Source organism: Erythrolamprus reginae, chromosome 1 (assembly GCF_031021105.1).
Source record: "Erythrolamprus reginae isolate rEryReg1 chromosome 1, rEryReg1.hap1, whole genome shotgun sequence".
NCBI classification, from domain to species: Eukaryota; Metazoa; Chordata; class Lepidosauria; order Squamata; family Dipsadidae; genus Erythrolamprus; species Erythrolamprus reginae.
Window position 1 is genome coordinate 9328694 of NC_091950.1, and position 21599 is coordinate 9350292.

Sequence of the window (21599 nt, forward strand, 5' to 3'; positions counted from 1 at the left end):
CTATTCTCCAAAGCATCTGAGAGTAGGAGAAGCAGCAATGGGTGGAAACTAAACAAGGAGAGAAGCAACTTAGAACTAAGGAGAAATTTCCTGACAGTCAGAACAACCGATCAGTGGAATGTCTTGCCTCCAGAAGTTGTGGATGCTACAACACTAGATAGCCATTTGTCTGAAGTTGTGTAGGGTTTCCTGCCTAAGCAGGGGGTTGGACTAGAAGACCTCTAAGGTCCTTTCCATCTCTGTTATTCTGTTCTGTTCTATTTTTTTTTCTCCACGATACATCAAATAATTGCAATAACATCAAAAATATCTTGCTTTGACTTCAATCTGAACCACCTAAATCTGCCAGTCTGAACTCTCCCTTCCTTCTCCAACTTCTCCACCCTCTTTCTCCTCCCACCTTTCTACTCCCTCCTCTTATTTCTTTATCTTTCCCTGAGTGAACTGCATGTAATGCTATAAACCATTTATTAGAACATACTGGCCGTTTCTTTCTATTATCTTGTCATCTTGCCAAAGCTTTTATTATTACATCATAATTTTTAATCTAAACTAAGCTTATCTTGGATGTCTTACTTTTATTATTGCTGCCTCCCCACACCCTACTATTCTCTTCCCCTGGGTTATAAGTAATACATTCTATTCTATTCTATTCTATTCCTATTTCTATTCCATATGTAGTCTAGTCTACATGTAGTCTAGTCTAGTCTAGTCTAATTTTCTTTTATGTACACTGACAACATATGCACCAAGGCAAATTCCTTGTGTGTCCAATCACACTTGGCCAATAAAGTACTGTATTCTATTCTATTCTATTCCTATTTCTATTTATATTCCTATTTCTATTCCATATGTAGTCTAATCCAGTGTTTCCCAACCTTGGCAACTTGAAGATATTTGGATTTCAACTCCCAGAATTCTATTATCTTGTCATCTTGCCAAAGCTTTTATTATTATATCATAATTTTTAATCTAAACCAAGCTTATCTTGGATGTCTTACTTTTATTAATGCTGCCTCCCCACTCCCTACTATTCTCGTCCCCTGGGTTATAATACATTCTATTCTATTCTATTCCTATTCCTATTCCTATTCCTATTCCTATTCCATATGTAGTCTAGTCTATATGTAGTCTAATCTAGTCTAATTTTCTTTTATGTACACTGACAACATATGCACCAAGGCAAATTCCTTGTGTGTCCAATCACACTTGGCTAATAAAGTATCCTATCCTATTCTATTCTATTCTATTCTACCCTACCCTACCCTACCCTACCCTACCCTAAACTATTCCATATGTAGTCTAGTCTATACGTAGTCTAGTCTAGTCTAATTTTCTTTTATGTACACTATGCACCAAGGCAAATTCCTTGTGTGTCCAATCACATGGCCAATAAAGTATTCTATTCTATTCTATTCTATTCTACCCTACCCTACCCTACCCTAAACTATTCCATATGTAGTCTAGTCTATATGTAGTCTAGTCTAGTCTAATTTTCTTTTATGTACACTATGCACCAAGGCAAATTCCTTGTGTGTCCAATCACATGGCCAATAAAGTATTCTATTCTATTCTATTCTATTCTACCCTACCCTACCCTACCTTACCCTAAACTAATCAAGGAGAGAAGCAACCTGGAATTAAGGAGAAACTTCCTAACTGTGAAAGCAATTAACCAGTGGAACAGCTTGCCACTAGAAGTTGTGGATGCTTCGCCACTGGAGGTTTTAAAGAAGAGACTGGACAGCCCCTTGTTTGGAATGGAATGAGGCCTCTTTCGTGTGGAGGGGGCTGGACTACAGGACCTCCAGGGTCCCTTCCAGCTCCATTCCGATCGATCGATCGATTAGTTTCTCCTTTCTACGAATTACGTCAGGCTGGGAAACTTATGAAAAGACGAATAATCCAGTTCCTCCCTGTTTCACCTCCGTTGGCCTTGTTGCTTTTCAGGATGTCGGCTTGCACGGCGCAGAATCAGGAGCTTCAGCGCAAAGTGGTTCACCTGGAGAAGCAGAACCTGTAAGTTGTCCGCTGCAATGGGTCTTTTGGCAACGCGGTTAATTGGGTGACGTTTCTCAACCAGCCTTTTTTGGGGGGAGAGTTTTGCGCATGCGGAAGGTAACCCCACCCACTATACCTAACTGAAGTCCTCAACGAAAAACACTGCAGCAGGCTTTCTTGTAAAAATATATTTTACTTTTTTTTCTTAGCAAACTGTTTCTCTAAATAAACCATCACAACACTATAATGCACTACTATTACATCCATCACTGCAACCACCCTCAAACCACTCAGCACAAACCATTCTTGACAAATGTATCTTTTTCTTTTATGTACACTGAGAGCATCTCCATCAAGACAAATTCCTTGTGTGTCCAATCACACTTGGCCAATAAAATTCTATTCTATTCTATTCTATTCTACTCTACTCTACTCTACTCTACTCTATTCTATTCTATTCTATTCTATCCCCGAAATTCTGGTTTGGCCATTTGAGCATTTTTTTCACCTATCAGTCTTCAGAAAGGCCTGTCTGCATGGGCGGGGGCAGTACAGGTGGGGGGGGGCAGAGTCTGCTCATGCATGGGGGGGGGGAAGAGGTGGGGCACATGCCCAATTCTAGGAGTTGAAGTCCACAAGCCCCCTCCAGGGTATGCTTGGCCTTCTCTGCCTCAATAGAAGAAATTCTGCCCTTCTATTTTCTGAATTCACCCTCTGCCCCTCGAAACCCCCATCTTTTTTAAAAAATATATTTTTTATTGATTTTATAATATAAACACACACACACAGCATATAACAAGTGCTCAGTGATTGTGCCCACCACCAGACAAACATTTGTACCCCACCACCAATTGGGGGTGTTTCTTGTATAAATCATTTTAACCCAAGAGTGAAATATTTATTTACATATTACAAAGTGATTCCAACTTGTTTCTTATAGCTTGGTCTCGGATCCTACTTGCCTTACCTTGTCCCATCGCCCCATCAGTTGTCGCAAATCAGTTTCATTAGTCAAATTTATTTATTTATTTTATTTATTTATTGGATTTGTATGCCGCCCCTCTCCGTAGACTCGGGGTGGCTAACAGCAATGATAAAAACAGCATGTAACAATCCAATCCAATACTAAAATAATTTAAAAAACCGTAATTATAAAAACCATACAGACATACAGACATACCATGCGTAAATTGTAAAGGCCTAGGGGGAAAGAGGATCTCAATTCCCTCATGCCTGATGGCAGAGGTGGGTTTTAAGAAGTTTACGAAAGGCAGGGAGGGTGGGGGCAATTCTAATCTCTGGGGGGAGTTAGTTCCAAAGGGCCGGGGCCGCCAAAGAGAAGGCTCTTCCCCTGGGTCCGGCCAAACGACATTGTTTAGTTGATGGGACCTGGAGAAGGCCCACTCTGTGGGACCTAACTGGTTGCTGGGATTCCTGCAGCAGAAGGCGGTCCCTGAGATATTCTGGTCCGGTGCCATGAAGGGCTTTATAGGTCATAACCAACACTTTGAATTGTGACCGGAAACTGATCGGCAACCAATGCAAATTCATCCTTTTAACCAAAATCTTGAATGGAGTATAGTCCACCATATGCCTGTACCAATTTTGCACTGTCCATTTTGTCGCGTCCTTCCAACCCAAAACTATTACCGCGTGAGCGCTTTCTATCGCAGCTGACGTCCTCCTCCTCCCTCCTCCCTCCTCCATTCTCCAGGTCTCTTCTGCAGCAGCTGAAGAAGCTCCAGTCCATCGTCATGCAATCCAGCGGCAAGGCTGCACAAACCAGCACCTGCGTGGCGGTACGTCAGATAACAAGGAGTCCTCGGCTTACGACCACAATTGAGTGCCCCCAATTTCTCTGTTCGCTACTTGTGACAGGGGTCACGTGAGTTTCACTCCACCCAGGAATCCTTGGTTTACGACCACAATTGAGTGCCTGCATTTCTGTTCATTAATCGACCTGAGTTTTGCCCCCATTCAATGAGCTTTCTTGCCACCGTTGTTAAGGAAATCACTGCAGTCCTTAAGTTAGTCACACGGTTGTAAAGTGAATCTTTACAACTGTGTGTATGTGTGTGTGTGTATACATACATACATACATACATCACATCCTAGATCTGAATGAATGAAATATTCTCATTGAATATTTTATTTGTACAACTATTCCATTTGCACAACAGCAGGTGAAACTGATTGTCAATCAGTGTTGCTTATTTATCTATCTATCTATCTATCTATCTATCTATCTATCTATCTATCTATCTATCTATGTAACTATTTAACTATTTAATTATTTAATTAATTATTTAATTATTGTCCTAAGTGGACAGTTTGATTTCACAGAAGTTTGATTTACTTGAAGTTATATTCCTTTTTTTAAGTGTTCTCTTTATTTTTTTTTAACAGTATATATAAAGATCTTGGCATATTTGGGTTTCTTCCCATGCAAGAAACACAAATATGCCAAGATCTTCATATTTGTACCTGTAAAAATCTACAAAAACAAATACAGACACACGCCCCGAGTCTTCGGAGAGGGGCGGCATACAAATCTAAATAAACTATAAACTAAACTATAAACTCACACACACACAGAGTGCTGGGCTGCCAAAATTTACATACATACAAATCCCAATACTACAAGTCAGTTATTTCCTCAGCATTAGCAACAGTTACAAGCAGTTTCATTTCCAGCAGCAGACAAACTTTCAGTTCAGAATTCAGAGTGGATTGAGAGTACAAAGTGGACTGAGTCACACTCAGCCTTCTAACTTCAGTTTCGATTCTCTGCACAGACTCAGAAGTGTTTAAGTTCCCATTGGCTGACTTAGTTGCTATGCCTATTCATTGGCGGACCTGGTTTATTTATTTATTTATTGGATTTGTATGCCGCCCCTCTCCGCAGACTCAGGGCGGCTAACAACAATGATAAAAAACAACATGTAACAATCCAATTTAATAAAACAACTAAAAACCCTTATTATAAAAACCAAACATACACACAAACATACCATACATAACTTGTAATGGCCTAGGGGAAGGAATATCCTAACTCCCCCATGCCTGGCGACAAAGGTGGGTCTTGAGTAATTTGCGAAAGACAAGGGGGGTGGGGGCCGTTCTAATCTCTGGGGGGAGTTGATTCCAGAGGGCCGGGGCCACCACAGAGAAGGCTCTTTCCCTGGGGCCCGCCAAACGACATTGTTTGGTCGACGGGACCCGGAGAAGGCCAACTCTGTGGGACCTTATCGGCCACTGGGATTCGTGCGGTACGCTGGGATTCATGGTTACCATTGGCTCTCCCGGTTCATGAATATTCTAACACAGTGTCTTTTTTTTTAAAATGTCCTCCTTAGGTCTTGCTGCTCTCCTTTGCCTTGATCATCTTCCCATCCATTAGACCTTTCACCAGCAACAAAGCCGAGACCTCAGGTGACTTCGTACCTGTGAGAGGTGAGCAAGAGTGGCTGTGTAGTCTTTTGCAATTCCCTTGATCCCATGTACTGAGCACACTCAAAACTGGAGAAATGGTAGTAGACTTTAGAAGAAACCCTCCCATCCTACCACCTCTCACAATAATAGACAACACACTATCAACAGAAGAGACCTTCAAATTCTTAGGTGCTATCATTTCTCAAGACCTAAAATGGTCACCTGACATCAAAAACGTCATAAAAAAAGCACAACAAAGGATGTTCTTTCTGCGCCAACTCAGGAAGCTAAAAATGCCCAAAGAGCTGCAGGTCCAGTTCTACAGAGGAATCACTGAGTCTGTTATCTGCAACTCAATAATAATAATAATAATAATAATAATAATAATAATAATAATAATTATTATTATTATTATTATTATTATTATTATTATTATTATTATTATTTATTAGATTTGTATGCCGCCCCTCTCGGAAGACTCGGGGCGGCTCACACTGTCTGGTTCAGTCCGGCAACCCAACAAGTTTTCAAATTCGCAGACGACACCAAGCTGGCGTGGGTAGCCAATACCCTAGAAGACAGGCTCAAATTACAGAAAGACCTGGACAGACTAACACAGTGGGCCCACACCAACAAAATGATGTTTAACATCGACAAGAGCAAAGTCCTTCATCTAGGCAGAAAAAACCCTGGACACACATACAACCTGGGAGAAACCTCTCTTAGCAGTAGCGACTGCGAAAGAGACCTCAGAGTCTTGATGGACAATCAACTAAACCTGAGCCAACAATGTGCAGCAGCAGCAGCTAAAAAAGCCAACACAATCCTAAGCTGCATCAACAGGGGAATACATTCCAAGACCAGGGAAGTCTTAATACCACTCTACTACGCCCTGGTCCGACCACACCTGGAGTACTGTATTCAGTTTTGGTCACCACACTTCAAAAGAGACATTGAAACTCTGGAGAAGGTGCAAAAAAGAGCAACCAAGATGATTAAGGGATTGGAAACCAAGACTTACGAAGAGAGACTGAGGGAACTGGGCATGGATAGCCTAGAGAAAAGGAGGGCCAGAGCAGACATGATAGCAGTCTACAAGTATACGAGGGGATGTCACAGAGAGGAGGAGGTCACTTTATTCTCCAGGGCACTAGAGGGTTGGACGAGGAATAATGGCTGGAAACTGACCAAGGAGAGATTCAACATGGAGATAAGGAGGAACTTCCTGACGGTCAGAGCGATCAACCAATGGAACAACCTACCAGCGGACGTTGTGAACTCCAGCACTCTGGACATTTTAAAGAGAAGATTGAACTGCCACTTGACTGGTGTACTATAGGGTTCCTGCTTGGGTAGGGGGTGGAACCCGATGGCCTTCATGGTCCCTTTCAACTCTAACAATAAATAAATAAATAAAGACCGACACAGACTTCAGAGGATAATCAGAACTGCAGAAAAAACAATTGCTGGCAACCTGCCTTCCATTGAGGATCTGTATCCTGCATGAGTCAAAAAGAGGGCTGCGAAAATATTTATTGACCCCCTCTGATCCTGGACACAAACTGTTTCAACTCCTACCCTCAAAACGTCGCTACAGAGCACCGCACACCAAGACAACTAGACACAAGGACAGTTTTTCCCCATGCGCTATCACTCTGCTAAACAAATAATTCCCTCCACATTGTCAAGCTATTAACTAAATCTGCACTATTATTACAACTAGTTTATTCTCATCATTCCTATCATCCATTTCCTCCCACTTATGACTGTAGGACCGTAACTTGTTTGTACCCTTAAGATTTTTATTAATATTGATTGTTTCTTCATTGCTTATTCAACCCTGATGACCAGGGGTCCCCAAACATTTTACACAGGGGCAGTGTTCCCTCTAATTTTTTTTTGGGGTGAGCGGAAAAGTATAGTGTCTGAGCGGCAGTCCCTTTGGGACTGGGCGGCATATAAGTATAAATAAATAAATAAATAAATAAATAAATAAATAAATAAATAAATAAATAAATAAATAAATAAATAAATAAATAAATAAAGTGTGGGCATGCGCTATCACACATGAGCGAGTTCTTGCATCTATAATTCTATCCTTTCTATGTCTCCCTCCCTCTTTCCTCCCTCCCTCTTTCATTTCTATCTCTCCCTCCCTCTTTCCTCCCTCCCTCTTTCCTTTCTATCTCTCCCTCCCTCTTTCCTTTCTATCTTTCTCTCCCCCTGCCTTTCTCCAAGCCCTTTCTTTTCCCTCTCCCTATCCTACTACCCCCTCTCCCTCCTTTCTATCTCTCCCTCCCTCTTTCCTTTGTATCTCTCCCTCCCTCTTTCCTCCCTCCCTCTTTCTTTTGTATCTCTCCCTGCCTCTTTCCTTTGTATCTCTCCCTGCCTCTTTCCTCCCTCCCTCTTTTCTTTCTATCTCTCCCTCCCTCTTTCCTTTCTCCCTCTTTCCTTTCTATCTCTCCCTCCCTTTCTTCCCTCCCTCTTTCCTTTCTATCTCTCCCTACTCTTTCCTTTCTATCTTTCTCTCCCCCTGCCTTTCTCCAAGTCCTTCCTTTTCCCTCTATCTAACTACCCTCCTCTCCCTCCTTTCTATCTCTCCCTCCCCCTTTCTCTCTTCCTTCCTTCATCTTTCTTTCCCTCTCTCTTTCCATCCCTCTTCCTTTCTCTCTTCCTTCCTTCCTTCCTTCCTGTCTTTTTTGCTCTTTCTCCTCTCCCTCCTTCCCTCCCTCTATGTCTTTTCCTCTCCCTCCTTCCCCCCACTCTTTCTCTCTCTCTTGCTTTCTTTCCCTCTCTTTCTCTCTTGCTTTCTTTCTCTCTCATTCTCTCTCCCCTCCTTTTTCTCTCTCTCTCTTTCTCTCCCGTTCACCGCTCTGGCAACAGAGCCGGAGAGAGAGTGGAGGGCGCCGTTGTCTTCGCCTTCGCCCGGCGGCTCTGCAGCTAAGAGGCAGCAGCCATCCACCCCCTCGCCCGCCCAGGCGTCCCCAGCGCCCGGCCACGCGCCACCTCCCGGTAGCCAAGCCGACTTTTCCCTGCTGCCGGAGCCGTTTTCTCTCCATGGCGCAAAGCCACACAGTCCTGGACTTCCGGATCGCTCACTTCTCCGGCCAGCAAGCCGGCTGCCCGGAAAAGCATCGCGCTTTTTCAATGCGTGGCGCTTTCCTGGGCAGATGGCTTTGTTGACCGGAGAAGTGAGCGATTTGGGAGTCCGGGCCTGTGTGGTTTTGTGGCATGAAGACAAAACAGCTCTGGCAGCAGGGAAAAGTCGGCCGGGCTACGGGAGGCAGAGACGGCACGTGGCCGGGCGCCGTGTCTTCGCCTCCGCCCGGTGGCTCTGCAGCTAAGAGGCAGCAGCCATCAACCCTGTCGCCCTCCCAGGCGTCCCCAGCGCCTGGCCACGCGCCGCCTCCCGGTAGCCCGGCTGACTTTTACCTGCTGCAGGAGCCATTTTCTCTTCATGGCGCAAAGGCACACAGTCCTGGACTCCCGGATTGTTCGCTTCTCCAGCCAGCAAGCCGGCTGCCCGGAAAAGCATCACGCTTTTTCAATGTGCGGTGCTTTCCTGCGCAGATGGCTTTGCTGACCGGAGAAGCGAGCGATCCGGGTGTCCGGGTCCGGGACTGTGTGGCTTTGCACCATGAAGAGAAAACGGCTCCGGCAGCAGGTAAAAGTCGGCCCGGCTACCGGGAGGCGGCACGTGGCCGGGCGCTGGGGACGCCTGGGAGGGCGAGGGGGTGGATGGCTGCTGTCACCGCCGGGCCGGACTCGCGGCACACCTGACACGAGGGCCCCCGCGGAGAGGTAAGAGGCCCGCTCATCGCCCCCCCAGCCCTGTTCGTTGGCACCCCCCCCCCACGGAGGCTTATAGGCCTAGGGGCGGGTCGCGCGCAGCAAGCCCTCTTCGACAGCAAACACCCCCCCCCCACGGAGGCTTATAGGCCTAGCGGCGGGCCGCGCACAGCCAGCCATCTTCGTCGGCAACCCCCCCCCCACGGAGGCTTACCTTACCTTACGCGGCCGGCAGCTAAACAACCGTTTGGCTGCCGAGGGGTGGGGCCGGGCCGGGGAGGAGAAAATCCGGAATTTAAGGGGCGGGGAAGAAAGCAGGCCTGCAATTGGCCGGCCCCTTTCTTTCTGCCTTTCCTTAAGGAACTGTTGCTGCCCTATGTTGTAGAGCAGCAGCAGTTCTCATTTCAAATTTCAGCGCGGAGGTCGGTCCTCCGTGCTAAATTTGAAATTCCCCGGGCTGAGAGATAAAAACCTCTGCGCTATAGCGCACTGCGCAGCTTAGAGGGAACTATGCACAGGGGGCCAGTTCATTGTCCCTCGAACTGTTGTAGGGCCAGACTATAAAAAAAAACTATGAACAAATCCCTATGCACACTGCACATACCTTATTTTAAAGTAAAAAACAAATTGGGAAGATACTAGTTAGAGGTGGGGGGGGGGAGAAATCTGAAATTCATATATGTTTATGTTTTGTTTTTAATTTTCTTTTGTTAACATCTGATTGGCTATACAAGGTTTTCTTGGTTTATAGAAAAATGTATAAAGAAAGAAGGAAGCACTTTGGCATAATGATTAATAAGTTAGAAATATAATTGGTGTTGTACTTTTTGAAGGAACATTAAGGAGAGAATTTAATTAAAAGAAAAGTATGTACCTGTGCTCCTGTCACTCACCCATGGGCTGTAGTTTGGGGACCGCTGCTGATGACTATCCTTAAGTGATAGTCATGGTTCTTGACAAATGTATATTTTCTTTTATGTACACTGAGAGCATATGCACTAAAGACAAATTCCTTGGGTGTCCAATCACACTTGGCCCAAAAATAATTCTATACATGTCACTCATGCTCCATGTTCCCTCCCAGTTTTTTCTAGATCCCTCAACAACGACGCATCCTCTAGAATTGTGAATTCCCTGGGCAAGGAACCTGAGCAGATTGCCAAGGACAGTGTCCTGGAGGAACCGTCCGTCCAAACTCACGATGCCCCTAGCACATTGATCCGAGACCTTTTGAGGCTTCAGAAGCATGGAGAGATCTTACCGGACAACTACACTGAAGGCTTCGGAGAAGGCGGTAGTAGACATGCCCCTACGGAAGGACTCAGGCATTGGGTTCCCTCCCTGGGCCCGAATTTGACCTCGGTGGCATGGACTGAATCGGAGCAGCCTGGGAATGGGGTCTTGGAACAGACCGAGGAGCTGTGACCTTCCGTCTAGCTGCTTCCTCTATCTCACCGGGACTAAACCGGGAAGGGGAACGGGGAGGCCGTGTGTATGTGTATGTCTGCAGCAAAATTGTCTCTCTCCTACTCGCAGGAGGCGCCAGAAACAATGTGGAAGAGAGTCGCAATATGTGTGTGAGAGTGAGCGATCAAGGGGGCTGAATCCTGTTAGGCTATTGGGGGACCCCTTGAAAAAGACAAGCTGAACCCCGGCTCCCTTCTTCCATTTTTAAATCTGGGGGGGGGAGGAATTATCCAGGATGGGGTGGGCATTTCAACCGATCCGTAGTTGCAAATCCTTCAGGGTTGTTGCGATGTGTGTGTCTCACACACACTTAAGTCAGGGCTTTCGGAGTTTTCATTAGAGGGAAGATGGGAGTTTGAAATCTGAATTTTGTTTGTTTTTTCCCCCACTCACAAAACCTTTTTGGCTGCTTGGGATTTCTGTTCCTCTGGTTTGCAGCGAGGATGACTGAACAAAATGTACTTTTCTCCTTCTTCTTGAGTAATCACACCTGAGTAATCACCATCTAACTCCGGCCCAGAAGGAATGAATGTTTTCATCTTTGGGGATTTTAATATCATTTTTATATTGGTTTTTATTTGTTGTACACCGCCCAGATTCCGCAAGAAGTTGGGCGGCTTATAAATTTAATAAATTAAATTAAATTAATTCTTTTTTCTTTTTTGCAAGAGTCGGGGGGGAAAGCTGAAACGTATATGGTTATACACCGTGATGGGCTCCTATAGGTACAGTCAGGTACGCCGTACTGGTAGAAAAAAATTCTGGGCTCTGGGTATGTTTTTCCTATCGCAGTAAATGAGGTTGAATGTGAAAAGGAAGAGGGAAGAGAGAAGTAGAGAGGAAGGAGGGAGGGAAGGAAGGAAGGAGAAATGGAGGGAGTTTGTTGATTTAAGTTTAAATTTACTTGTTAATAAAGAAGTATAAATTACTTTATTACTTAATTATTAATTACTTAATTACTTATTACTTCTTTATTTTAAATATTGTATTTGTTCCCATTTTGTTTTTTACTTTAAATAAGGTATGTGCAGAGTGCATAGGGATTTGTTCATAGGGGTTTTTTTATAGTCAGGCCCTCCAACAGTCTGAGGGACAGTGAACTGGCCCCCTGTGTAAAATGTTTGGGGACCCCTGGTCTTAAGCATAAAACGTATCAGGAAAGACTTAATGAACTCAATCTGTATAGTCTGGAGGACAGAAGGGAAAGGGGGGACATGATCGAAACATTTAAATATGTTAAAGGGTTAAATAAGGTCCAGGAGGGAAGTGTTTTTAATAGGAAAGTGAACACAAGAACAAGGGGACACAATCTGAAGTTAGTTGGGGGGAAGATCAAAAGCAACGTGAGAAAATATTATTTTACTGAAAGAGTAGTAGATGCTTGGAACAAACTTCCAGCAGACATGGTTGGTAAATCCACATTAACTGAATTCAAACATGCCTGGGATAAACATAGATCCCTCATAAATAGATCTCTCCTAAGATAAAATACAGGAAGTAGTATAAGGGCAGACTTGATGGACCATCAATCTTCTATGTTTCTATTTTCCTGCGTGAGTTACGCCAAATTGGCCAACTTTAAGTCAGTCACATGACCTTTAAGGCATCCCCCAGTCACATGACCATCAAGCCACTCCCACCTGGTCACATGGCCACCAAGCCACACCCACAGAATAAGCCACACCCACAGAATAAGCCACACCCACAGTAGTAAATTTTTTGCAGCTTTTCACTAGTTATACATCTTTGCAACATTGCAACCATCCGAAATACAGGCAGTCCTCGAGTTATGACCAGAGTGGATTTCCCTGAAATTTTCTGTTGCTGAGTGAAATATTTAAGCAAGTTTACTGCCCTTTTATGATTTTTTTTCCCTGCCACTGTTGTTAAGTGAACCACTATGGTTATTAAATTAGTAACACGGTGCTTAAGTGAATTCCCCCCCCCCCGATCCAGCCATTGACTTGGCTCATTGAAAGGTCATAAAAGGGGATCACGTGACCCCACACAACCATCATAAACATGAGTCGGTTTGTCAAGCATGGGAATGTAAATCACAGGATGCTGCAACAGTCGTAAGTGTGAAAAATTCCCTTTTCTTTCAGTGCCATTGGAACTTTGAACTTTGTAAATGAATTGTTGTAAGTTGTGGGCTGACTTGCATAATCTTTCCGGTGAAGGGTCAAGAGTTCAGAAAAAAGGAGCGAAGTTTCATCTCAACCGACCTCTACTATCTGTCAGCGTTCCAATTCGCATCCGAGGAATAAATTAGAGTCCAAACCTTGGTCTTGTTCCAAGTTCCAATTTATTAGCAGACCCGTGTTTGTTACGAACTGTAGTCAACCCGATACTAACTTTTCCTACAGTTCTCCACCCCGTTAAGATTCATCCCTAGTCCCCACACCCACAAGGTCATCACGTGGACCACTCCGATTCTCTCAATGTCCACGGCCCTCCCCTGTACTTCCAGCTGGTGCTGAACAAAGTATGACCTTGAATCATCTAGAAATAATTTGTTGTGGCTAGTATCTTTCCACCACACGCAACCACCTCTCCCCAGTTCTCACAAGTTCATCACATGGACCACTCCGGTTGCCTCAACGTCCATGATCCTCCCCTATACGTCCGGCTGGTGTTGAACAAAGGATGACCTTGAATCTTCTGGAAAGAATTTGTTGTGGCTAGTATCTTTCCCTCTCATGCAACCACCCCTCCCCAATTCCCACAGTACTTGTAGCAAGCCAAAGTCTCCAACTCAAAACGATGGCTTGGGACTGACACTATTTATTTATTTTATTTGTTTGTTTGTTTGTTTGTTTGTTTATTTATTTATTTATTTTGTCCAATACACAATGAGGGTTTTAGTGGGTGTATATCTATATACACATAGTAAAATAAATGATGAAGGTTATAGAGGAGATACTCATAGTAAAATATATCTAAGAGATAATAGAAAAGAAGATATAGTAATATAACATATCAATGAAAGAATAGAAGAAGAGATATAGGAATAGAAGAAAAGTATAGGAGATGTAGGAGAGCAATAGTACAGGGGACGGAAGGCACTCTAGTGCACTTGTACTCACCCCTTACTGACCTTTTAGGAACCTGGAGAGGTCAACCGTGTATAATCTAAGGGTAAAGTGTTGGGGGTTTGGGGATGACGCTATGGAGTCCGGTAATGAGTTCCACCCTTCGACAACTCGGTTACTGAAGTCATATTCTTTACAGTCGTTTTTGGAGCGGTTAATATTAAGTTTAAATCTGTTGTGTGCTCTTGTGTTGTTGTGGTTGACGCTGAAGTAGTCGTTGCAGTTCATTGTTATGCAGCTGCAGGCTGTAGCCTCTCTTATCTAACCCCTCCCTAGGCAGCATCTCTTTCCCTCCTTCCTCCCACCTCCGCAAGGTCATTCACACTGCTCCAATCGACCGGACGCTAAGAAAATAAACCAGGAAGTTAGAACCAGGAGCAACATCTGAGAGACGGCAAAACTTTTTCTGAGCCGGCTTTGATGCTTGGGAATTTCATCCTCGGAAGCCGTCACATGTTGGGGGAAAGAAAAAACCCCAACACCCTGCACCACATTTTGACGCCTCAGAATGGAAAGCATCCAAACCGCGGGGGCCGAAAGCGACAGTTCAAGAAAAAGCGAAGGAAATAAATCCGAACAGATGCCTCCCAAAGCTTTTTCTGAGCTTGCCTTGAAGACCGGCTGCCTCCTTACATAACCGAGCGTGCAAGACACAGCAGAAGCCATCGGAACAGCAGAGAAGAAATAACTCCTTTCCCCTTCCTGCATTCGTCATCCATTCCTTATAGAGGCAGACTAAATTTTATAAATTCCCGATTATCTTTCCCCCCCCCAAACAATCCTGGGCCTAGAAAGCCTAGAACTAAGACGCCTTAAACAAGATCTAAGTATTGCCCCCACAAGATCATATGCTGCAACGTCCTGCCTGTCGGCGACTACTTCCGCTTCAACCACAACAACACAAGAGCACGCAACAGATTCAAACTTAATATTAACCGCTCCAAACTTGACTGTAAAAAATATGACTTCAGTGACCGAGTTGTCGAAGCGTGGGACTCATTACCAGACTCCATAGTGTCAGACTCGGAAAGGACCCTCCCTTAGTTCCCAAGCTGTAAAAGTATATGGAGGGGGATGATAAGAGATAAGAAAGGGCTTAGCCTGCAGCAGCCAAAAGGGTAGGGGAAGAAGACTGAGAAGGGACCCTCCTTAAGTTTCCAAGTTGCAAAAGGAGGGGGGGGGGAGAGAGGAGAAAAACGGCCTAGGGAACAGTGGGATAAGAGAGGGCTTAGCCTGCAGCCGCATAACAGGTGGAGAAAAAGACTGGGAAGGGACCCTCCCTGGGTTCTCAGGATATAAAAGGGGGAAGAGGAGAAAAACTGCTTAGGGAACAAACCCAAAAGAGAGGGCTTAGCCTGCAGCTGCCTAAAGGATGGAGAAAAAGACTCAGACGGGACCCACCCTAAATTCCTAGGCTGTAAAAGAGGCGGCAGGTATTTGTACTTTCAGACTTGCAAGATTTTGCTAACATAGCTTTACAAGTAAAGTAGAAATAGCTCATCATTGTCGCTGGTTTGTGGAATTCACTTCCAGAAGAGGTCGGGGCAGCTGTCAGCTTTGATAGCTTCAAGGCAGGATTAGACAGATTCATGGATGCCAAGTGTATCAGTGGTTATTGAAACGGATGTCCATGTGCCGCCTCTATGTTGGTTGAGGCAGGAAGGATTCCCTTGAGTCCCATTTGTTGGGGGTCAAGGGAAAGGGAGGGTTTTGCCTTCTCTTTCTGCTCAAGATCCCCATGGACAATTGGTGGGCCACTGTGTGACACAGAATGCTGGACTCGCTGGGCTTTGGCCTAATTCAGCAGGTTCTTATGTTCTAATCTTGTCATATTTCCTCTCTGGTAAGCCTGACAGCCCTGGTCTCATACGATCTAGCAAAACGCAGGTTTGGGATCAGAAATTGCGATGTGGATCCTTTTGCAGCCCTGAAATACCAGCAGCTGGGAAAACAAAGAGCCGAGATAACGTGTCGCCCATTTACGTGTACAATAAATGATTTGAGTTAAAACGATTTGAACAATTCATCAGCTGATGGATTGGATTTATATCATTTCATTGTTGTTAGCCGCCCAGAGTCCAATTCAAAGTGTTGGTTATGACCTATAAAGCCCTTCATGGCACCGGACCAGAATATCTGCGAGACCGCCTTCTGCTGCACAAATCGCAGCAACCGGTTAAGTCCCACAGAGTTGGCCTTCTCCAGGTCCCGTCGACTAAACAATGTCGGTTGGCGGGACCCAGGGGAAGAGCCTTCTCTGTGGCGGCCCCGACCCTCTGGAACCAGAAATTAGGATTGCCCCCACCCTCCTTGCCTTTCGTAAACTTCTTAAAACCCACCTCTGCCGTCAGGCATGGGGGGACTGAGACATCTCCCCTTGCCTATGTAGTTTTATGTATGGTATGTTTGTGTGTATGCTTTTTAAATAATGGGGTTTTTAGGCTTTTAATGTTAAATTGTTATTTTAGACTTTTAATATTAGATTTGTTATTGTATATTGTTTTATCACTGTTGTGAGCCTCCCCGAGTCTGCGAAGAGGGGCGGCATAAAAATCTAATAATTAATAATAATAAAAATAAAAAAATAAAAATTAATAAAAATTAATAATAATAATAATAAAAAATAATAATAATAAACTTCCCGTATAATATCAGCCAGCTTAGAAAGAGACTGTTTTTTGAGAGCTACAAATTTCCACCTGTAACAACCTGGCTCCTTGCCTTATTCACAAAGAATTGCACAATTGTTTTCCTCTGCGCGCGACAACCTTGGAGAGACACTTCAGATGGTTTTAAATGGGACAAGATCTGGTCTTTCCAAAGGCCACCGACTGTGGCCGGCATCTGGCGGTAACCCCAAGTTGGCTGGCCTCTCTTCCCACCGTCGCCAGCTTCATTTAAGGAAGCGGTTAGGTTAATTCTGGAGTGTTTTATTTTGATTTTATTTTTCATGTTTCTTTTTAAAAAGTTGCCATCTGATTCCTTGGCAACGTGAGGCGCTGATCACGCTGTGAGAAACCTGTTCCGGGCCCAGGAAGCGAGATAGAAGTCCCGCAGATCCTTGCTGATTTGGTCCGTGTTCAAAAAAATAACAGGGCAGGGCACGGGATTAAAAAAAGCGATGGAGAAAAAGAAAGCACGTATTTGCAAACGGAGAGGGAGAAGGAAGTTTTCCTCCTTCGCTGTGACAATACCTTCCTTCGTCTTTCTTTCGAAGTTGGAAATTGACTAGGAGCTGGAAACAGGCGCTTGAGGCCAGGTGAAGGATTTGTTAAAAAGACAACCTGCTCGTGCCGGAAGTCAGATTGTGTTGCATTTTGGATCAGAGAAGATATAGTATATAAAAAGAAGAGCCAAACCGGCTCCCTGCTAACACTGATGATGTTACCTAGTCCGGTAACAAAACGTTTTTAATAAAACCACCAATCCAAGAGAACACCAAGTCCCCACAGTGAAGGGTGGTACCCCTTGCCTACAGATAGTCCTCGAGTTACAACCACAATTGAGACCTGAAATTTGGTTATAGAAAAGCAGTTGTTAAAGTGAAGTCACATACCCCCCCACACAATTTTGCAGTTTATCTTCAGATACTGTGTGTGCGTGCGGGTAGTTGACAGCCCCTAGGTGAACCCAAGATTTAGGAGATTTGCAAAAAGAAGGGAGAAGATATTTGGGAAACATAGAAACAGAAGTCTGACGGCAGAAAAAGACCTCATGGTCCATCTAGTCTGCCCTTATACTATTTTCTGTGTTTTATCTTAGGATGGATCTATGTTTATCCCAGGCATGTTTACATTCAGTTACTGTGGATTTACCAACCATGTCTGCTGGAAGTTTGTTCCAAGGATCTACTACTCTTTCAGTCAAATAATATTTTCTCACGTTGCTTTTGATCTTTCCCCCAACTAACCTCAGATTGTGTCCCCTTGTTTTTGTGTTCACTTTCTTATTAAAAACACTTCCCTCCTGGACCTTATTTAACCCTTTAACATATTTAAATGTTTCGATCATGTCCCCCCTTTTCCTTCTGTCCTCCAGACTATACAGATTGAGTTCATTAAGTCTTTCCTGATACGTTTTATGCTTAAGACCTTCCACCATTCTTGTGGCCCGTCTTTGGACCCCTTCAATTTTGTCAATATCTTTTTGTAGGTGAGGTCTCCAGAACTGAACACAGTATTCCAAATCATAATCTCCCTCTTCCTGCTTGTTATACCTCTAGCTATGCAGCCAAGATCCTACTTGCTTTCCCTACCGCCTGACTGCAATGTTCACCCATTTTGAGACTGTCGGAAATCACTACCCCTAAATCCTTTTCTTCTGAAGTTTTTGCTAACACAGAACTGCCAATACAATACTCAGACTGAGGATTCCGTTTCCCCAAGTGCATTATTTTACATTTGGAAACAATAAACTGCAGTTTCCATTGCTTTGACCATTTATCTAGTAAAGCTAAATCATTTACCATATTACAGACGCCTCCAGGAATATCAACCCTATTGCACACTTTAGAGTCATCGGCAAATAGGGAAACCTTCCCTACCAAACCTTCCCCTATGTCACTCACAAGCATATTAAAAAGAATAGGACCCAGAACAGGCCCTTGTGGCACAAAGTTTTGAATCTGCAAGTTAGAATTGTGTAAATCAACCAATGCATCATTTCCTGAAATGTATCAGAAACGAAGCCGCTTTCGTTCAAACTGCATGATGAAATATGGCGTGCACTCCTTGTTTCCAAGAAGTAAGCTTTTGATATAATATGATAAACTGTGCTAATTTAGATTTCAAATGACTCTGAGAAAAGCCGATAGCAAGAGATTTTCCTCTGCCCATTAGAAAGAATTATAGCTTTGCAAACTTAGCTTGGTAGATTGGAATGCGACTTTGCATAGCTGCATTGTAACCGCAATGATCTTTCCAGTGTAAGAAGAGAAATAAAGATTTACTATTTTGAAAATCAAAGCCTTGGAAAGAGAGTTTTTGGAGTCGCTTCAGCTTGATCAGAACAGTAACTACGTGCCAGTTGCTAAGCATCCAAATTTTGGGATGCTGCAAGAGGTTCAGATGTAAGAACTGTCCAGAAATCTCTTTTTCAGTCAGTGCCGTTTTAACTTTGGTCACTAAATGAAACGGTCCAAGTCCAGGACTACAGGTTGTTGAGGATTTACGACCACGACGGAGCCCCAGATTTCTGTCGCCAAGTTGAGCCATTATTTATTTATTTATTATTTGTTTCTTTGTTTCTTTGTTTGTTTATTTATTGGATTTGTATGCCGCCCCTCTCCGTAGACTTGGGGCGGCTAACAACAGTAATAAAAAAAATCATATAAATCCAATACTAAAACAACTAAAAAACCCTTATTGTAAAACCAAACATCCCTACAAACAAACATAACATGCTTAAACTGTAAAGGCCTAGGGGGAAAGAATATCTCAGTTCCACCATGCCTGACAGCAGAGGTGGGTTTTAAGGAGCTTACGAAAGGCAAGGAGGGTGGGGGCAGTTCTAATCTCCGGGGGGAGTTGGTTCCAGAGGGCCGGGGCCGCTACAGAGAAGTCTTTTCCCCTGGGTCCCACCAAACCACACTGTTTTGTTGACGGGACCCGGAGAAGGCCCAGTCGCTGGGATTCATGCGGCAGAAGGCGGTCTCGTAGATACCCTGGTCTGGTGCCATGAAGGGCTTTATAGGTGATGACCAACACTTTGAATTGTGACTGGAAACTGATCAGCAACCAATGCAGACTGCAGAGGAAAGCCCATGACTGCTCTCGCACCTGCATTCTGCACGATCTGAAGTTTCCGAACACTTTTCAAAGGTAGCCCCATGTAGAGAGCGTTACAGTAGTCGAGCCTCGAGGTGATGAGGGCATGAGTGACTGTGAGCAGTGACTCCCGGTCCAAATAGGGTCACAACTGGTGCACCAGGCGAACATGGGCAAACGCCCCCCTCGCCACAGCTGAAAGATGTTTCTCTAATGTGAGCTGTGGATCGAGGAGGATGCCCAAGTTGCGGACCCTCTCCAAGGGGGTAATTCCCCCCCCCCAGGGTGATGGATGGACAGATGGAATTGTCCTTGGGAGGCAAAACCCACAGCCACTCCGTCTTATCAGGTTTGAGTTTGAGTCTGTTGACACCCATCCAGGCCCCAACAGCCTCCAGACTCCGGCACATCACTTCCACTGCTTCGTTGACTGAGTTTTGCCCCATTTTACGACCTTTTGTTAAGGGAATCCCTGAAGTCGAATAAGTCGGTAACCCGGTTGCTAACTGAACATGGCTCTCCATGAACTTTTGCCTATCAGATGGTTGCAAAAGTAGATCACGCAACCCAGCAACCGTCGTAAATACAAACCAGTTGCCACACGTCTGAATTTTAATCACGTGACCATGGGGGAACTCTGAACAGGCACTAAGTGAACTGTTGTTAGTGGAGGACTAGCTGTAGGGAGCCGCTTCCCAAGCACCTGAATTTTGGTCAGGTGACCAAGGGGATGCTTGCAACGGTTCCAAGTGTGAAAAAAAATGTCATTAAATCACAGGTTTTTCCATACTGGTGTTAACTTTTTTAGATTTTACATTTAATTAATTGGATTTAGGATGTTATGCATTGTTTTATTATATGCAGTCAGGCGGTAGGGAAAGCAAGTAGGATGCTTGGCTGCATAGCTAGAGGTATAATAATCAGGAAGAGGGAGATTATGATCCCGCTATATAGAGTGCTGGTGAGACCCCATTTGGAATACTGTGTTCAGTTCTGGAGACCTCACCTACAAAAAGATATTGACAAAATTGAACGGGTCCAAAGACGGGCTACAAGAATGGTGGAAGGTCTTAAGCATAAAACGTATCAGGAAAGACTTCATGAACTCAATCTGTACAGTCTGGAGGACAGAAGGAAAAGGGGGGACATGATCGAAACATTTAAATATGTTACAGGGTTAAATAAGGTCCAGGAGGGAAGTGTTTTTAATAGGAAAGTGAACACAAGAACAAGGGGACACAATCTGAAGTTAGTTGGGGGAAAGATCAAAAGCAACATGAGAAAATATTATTTTACTGAAAGAGTAGTAGATCCTTGGAACAAACTTCCAGCAGAAGTGGTAGATAAATCCACAGTAACTGAATTTAAACATGCCTGGGATAAACATATATCCATTGTAAGATAAAATACAGAAAATAGTATAAGGGCAGACTAGATGGACCATGAGGTCTTTTTCTGCCGTCAGACTTCTATGTTTCTATGATACAACAGTGATCGGACTCATTCGAGACAAACGTTGTGAGCGGCCCCGAGTCCTTGGAGAGTCAAATAAACAAACAAACAAGCGAACAAATAAATAAACGAGCGGTCACTAAAAACTGTTGCAAGTCGAATACCACTTGTATCTGTAGTAAACGAGCTCCCAGGAAATTCCTCCCTCTGTGGTCTGTGTTGTTTCAACACCAAGGTCTGCTTCTCTTAAGGAAACCCCCAGATTGCAGAGTGACAATTGTGGTAAATTCTGCTCCGGAGGGTTTTTCCCAGGAAGAATTTCTGCCTTTTTTTCTGAAATATTTGGAATGTTTTTACCTTTTTTTTTTTTTAAAAAAAGAATGATTATCAAAAGGAGATAATGTGTTCCTGTACAGACAAATGTCGATTAATCATTAAAAGAACAGCAAAAAAGAAAAAAAATCCAGAGGCTTGATTGGAAGGTTTTTTTAAAATCAAGCTTGCAGCAGTAAACTGCCTTCCATAACATGTTTGGTCCTCAGCTCACAACCGCAATTCAGCCCAAGGTAATTATTCAAAACTTTAAAAAACAGATCGAGAA

At 44.0% G+C, this 21599-nt stretch overlaps 1 protein-coding gene across 2 annotated transcripts in view; it reads left to right on the forward strand.

The window, feature by feature from the left end:
* CREB3L3 (cAMP responsive element binding protein 3 like 3) overlaps positions 1 to 11337 on the forward strand; it is a 33806-nt gene extending 22469 nt beyond the window's left edge. For both annotated transcript variants that reach the window (XM_070744067.1, XM_070744076.1), the window contains exons 7-10: positions 1951 to 2019; positions 3716 to 3800; positions 5358 to 5454; positions 10307 to 11337. In XM_070744067.1, the coding sequence (XP_070600168.1) occupies positions 1951 to 2019; positions 3716 to 3800; positions 5358 to 5454; positions 10307 to 10647 (592 nt within the window). In that variant the 3' untranslated portion in view covers positions 10648 to 11337. The remainder of the gene's footprint in view (positions 1 to 1950; positions 2020 to 3715; positions 3801 to 5357; positions 5455 to 10306) is intronic.
* Positions 11338 to 21599: the final 10262 nt, after the last annotated feature.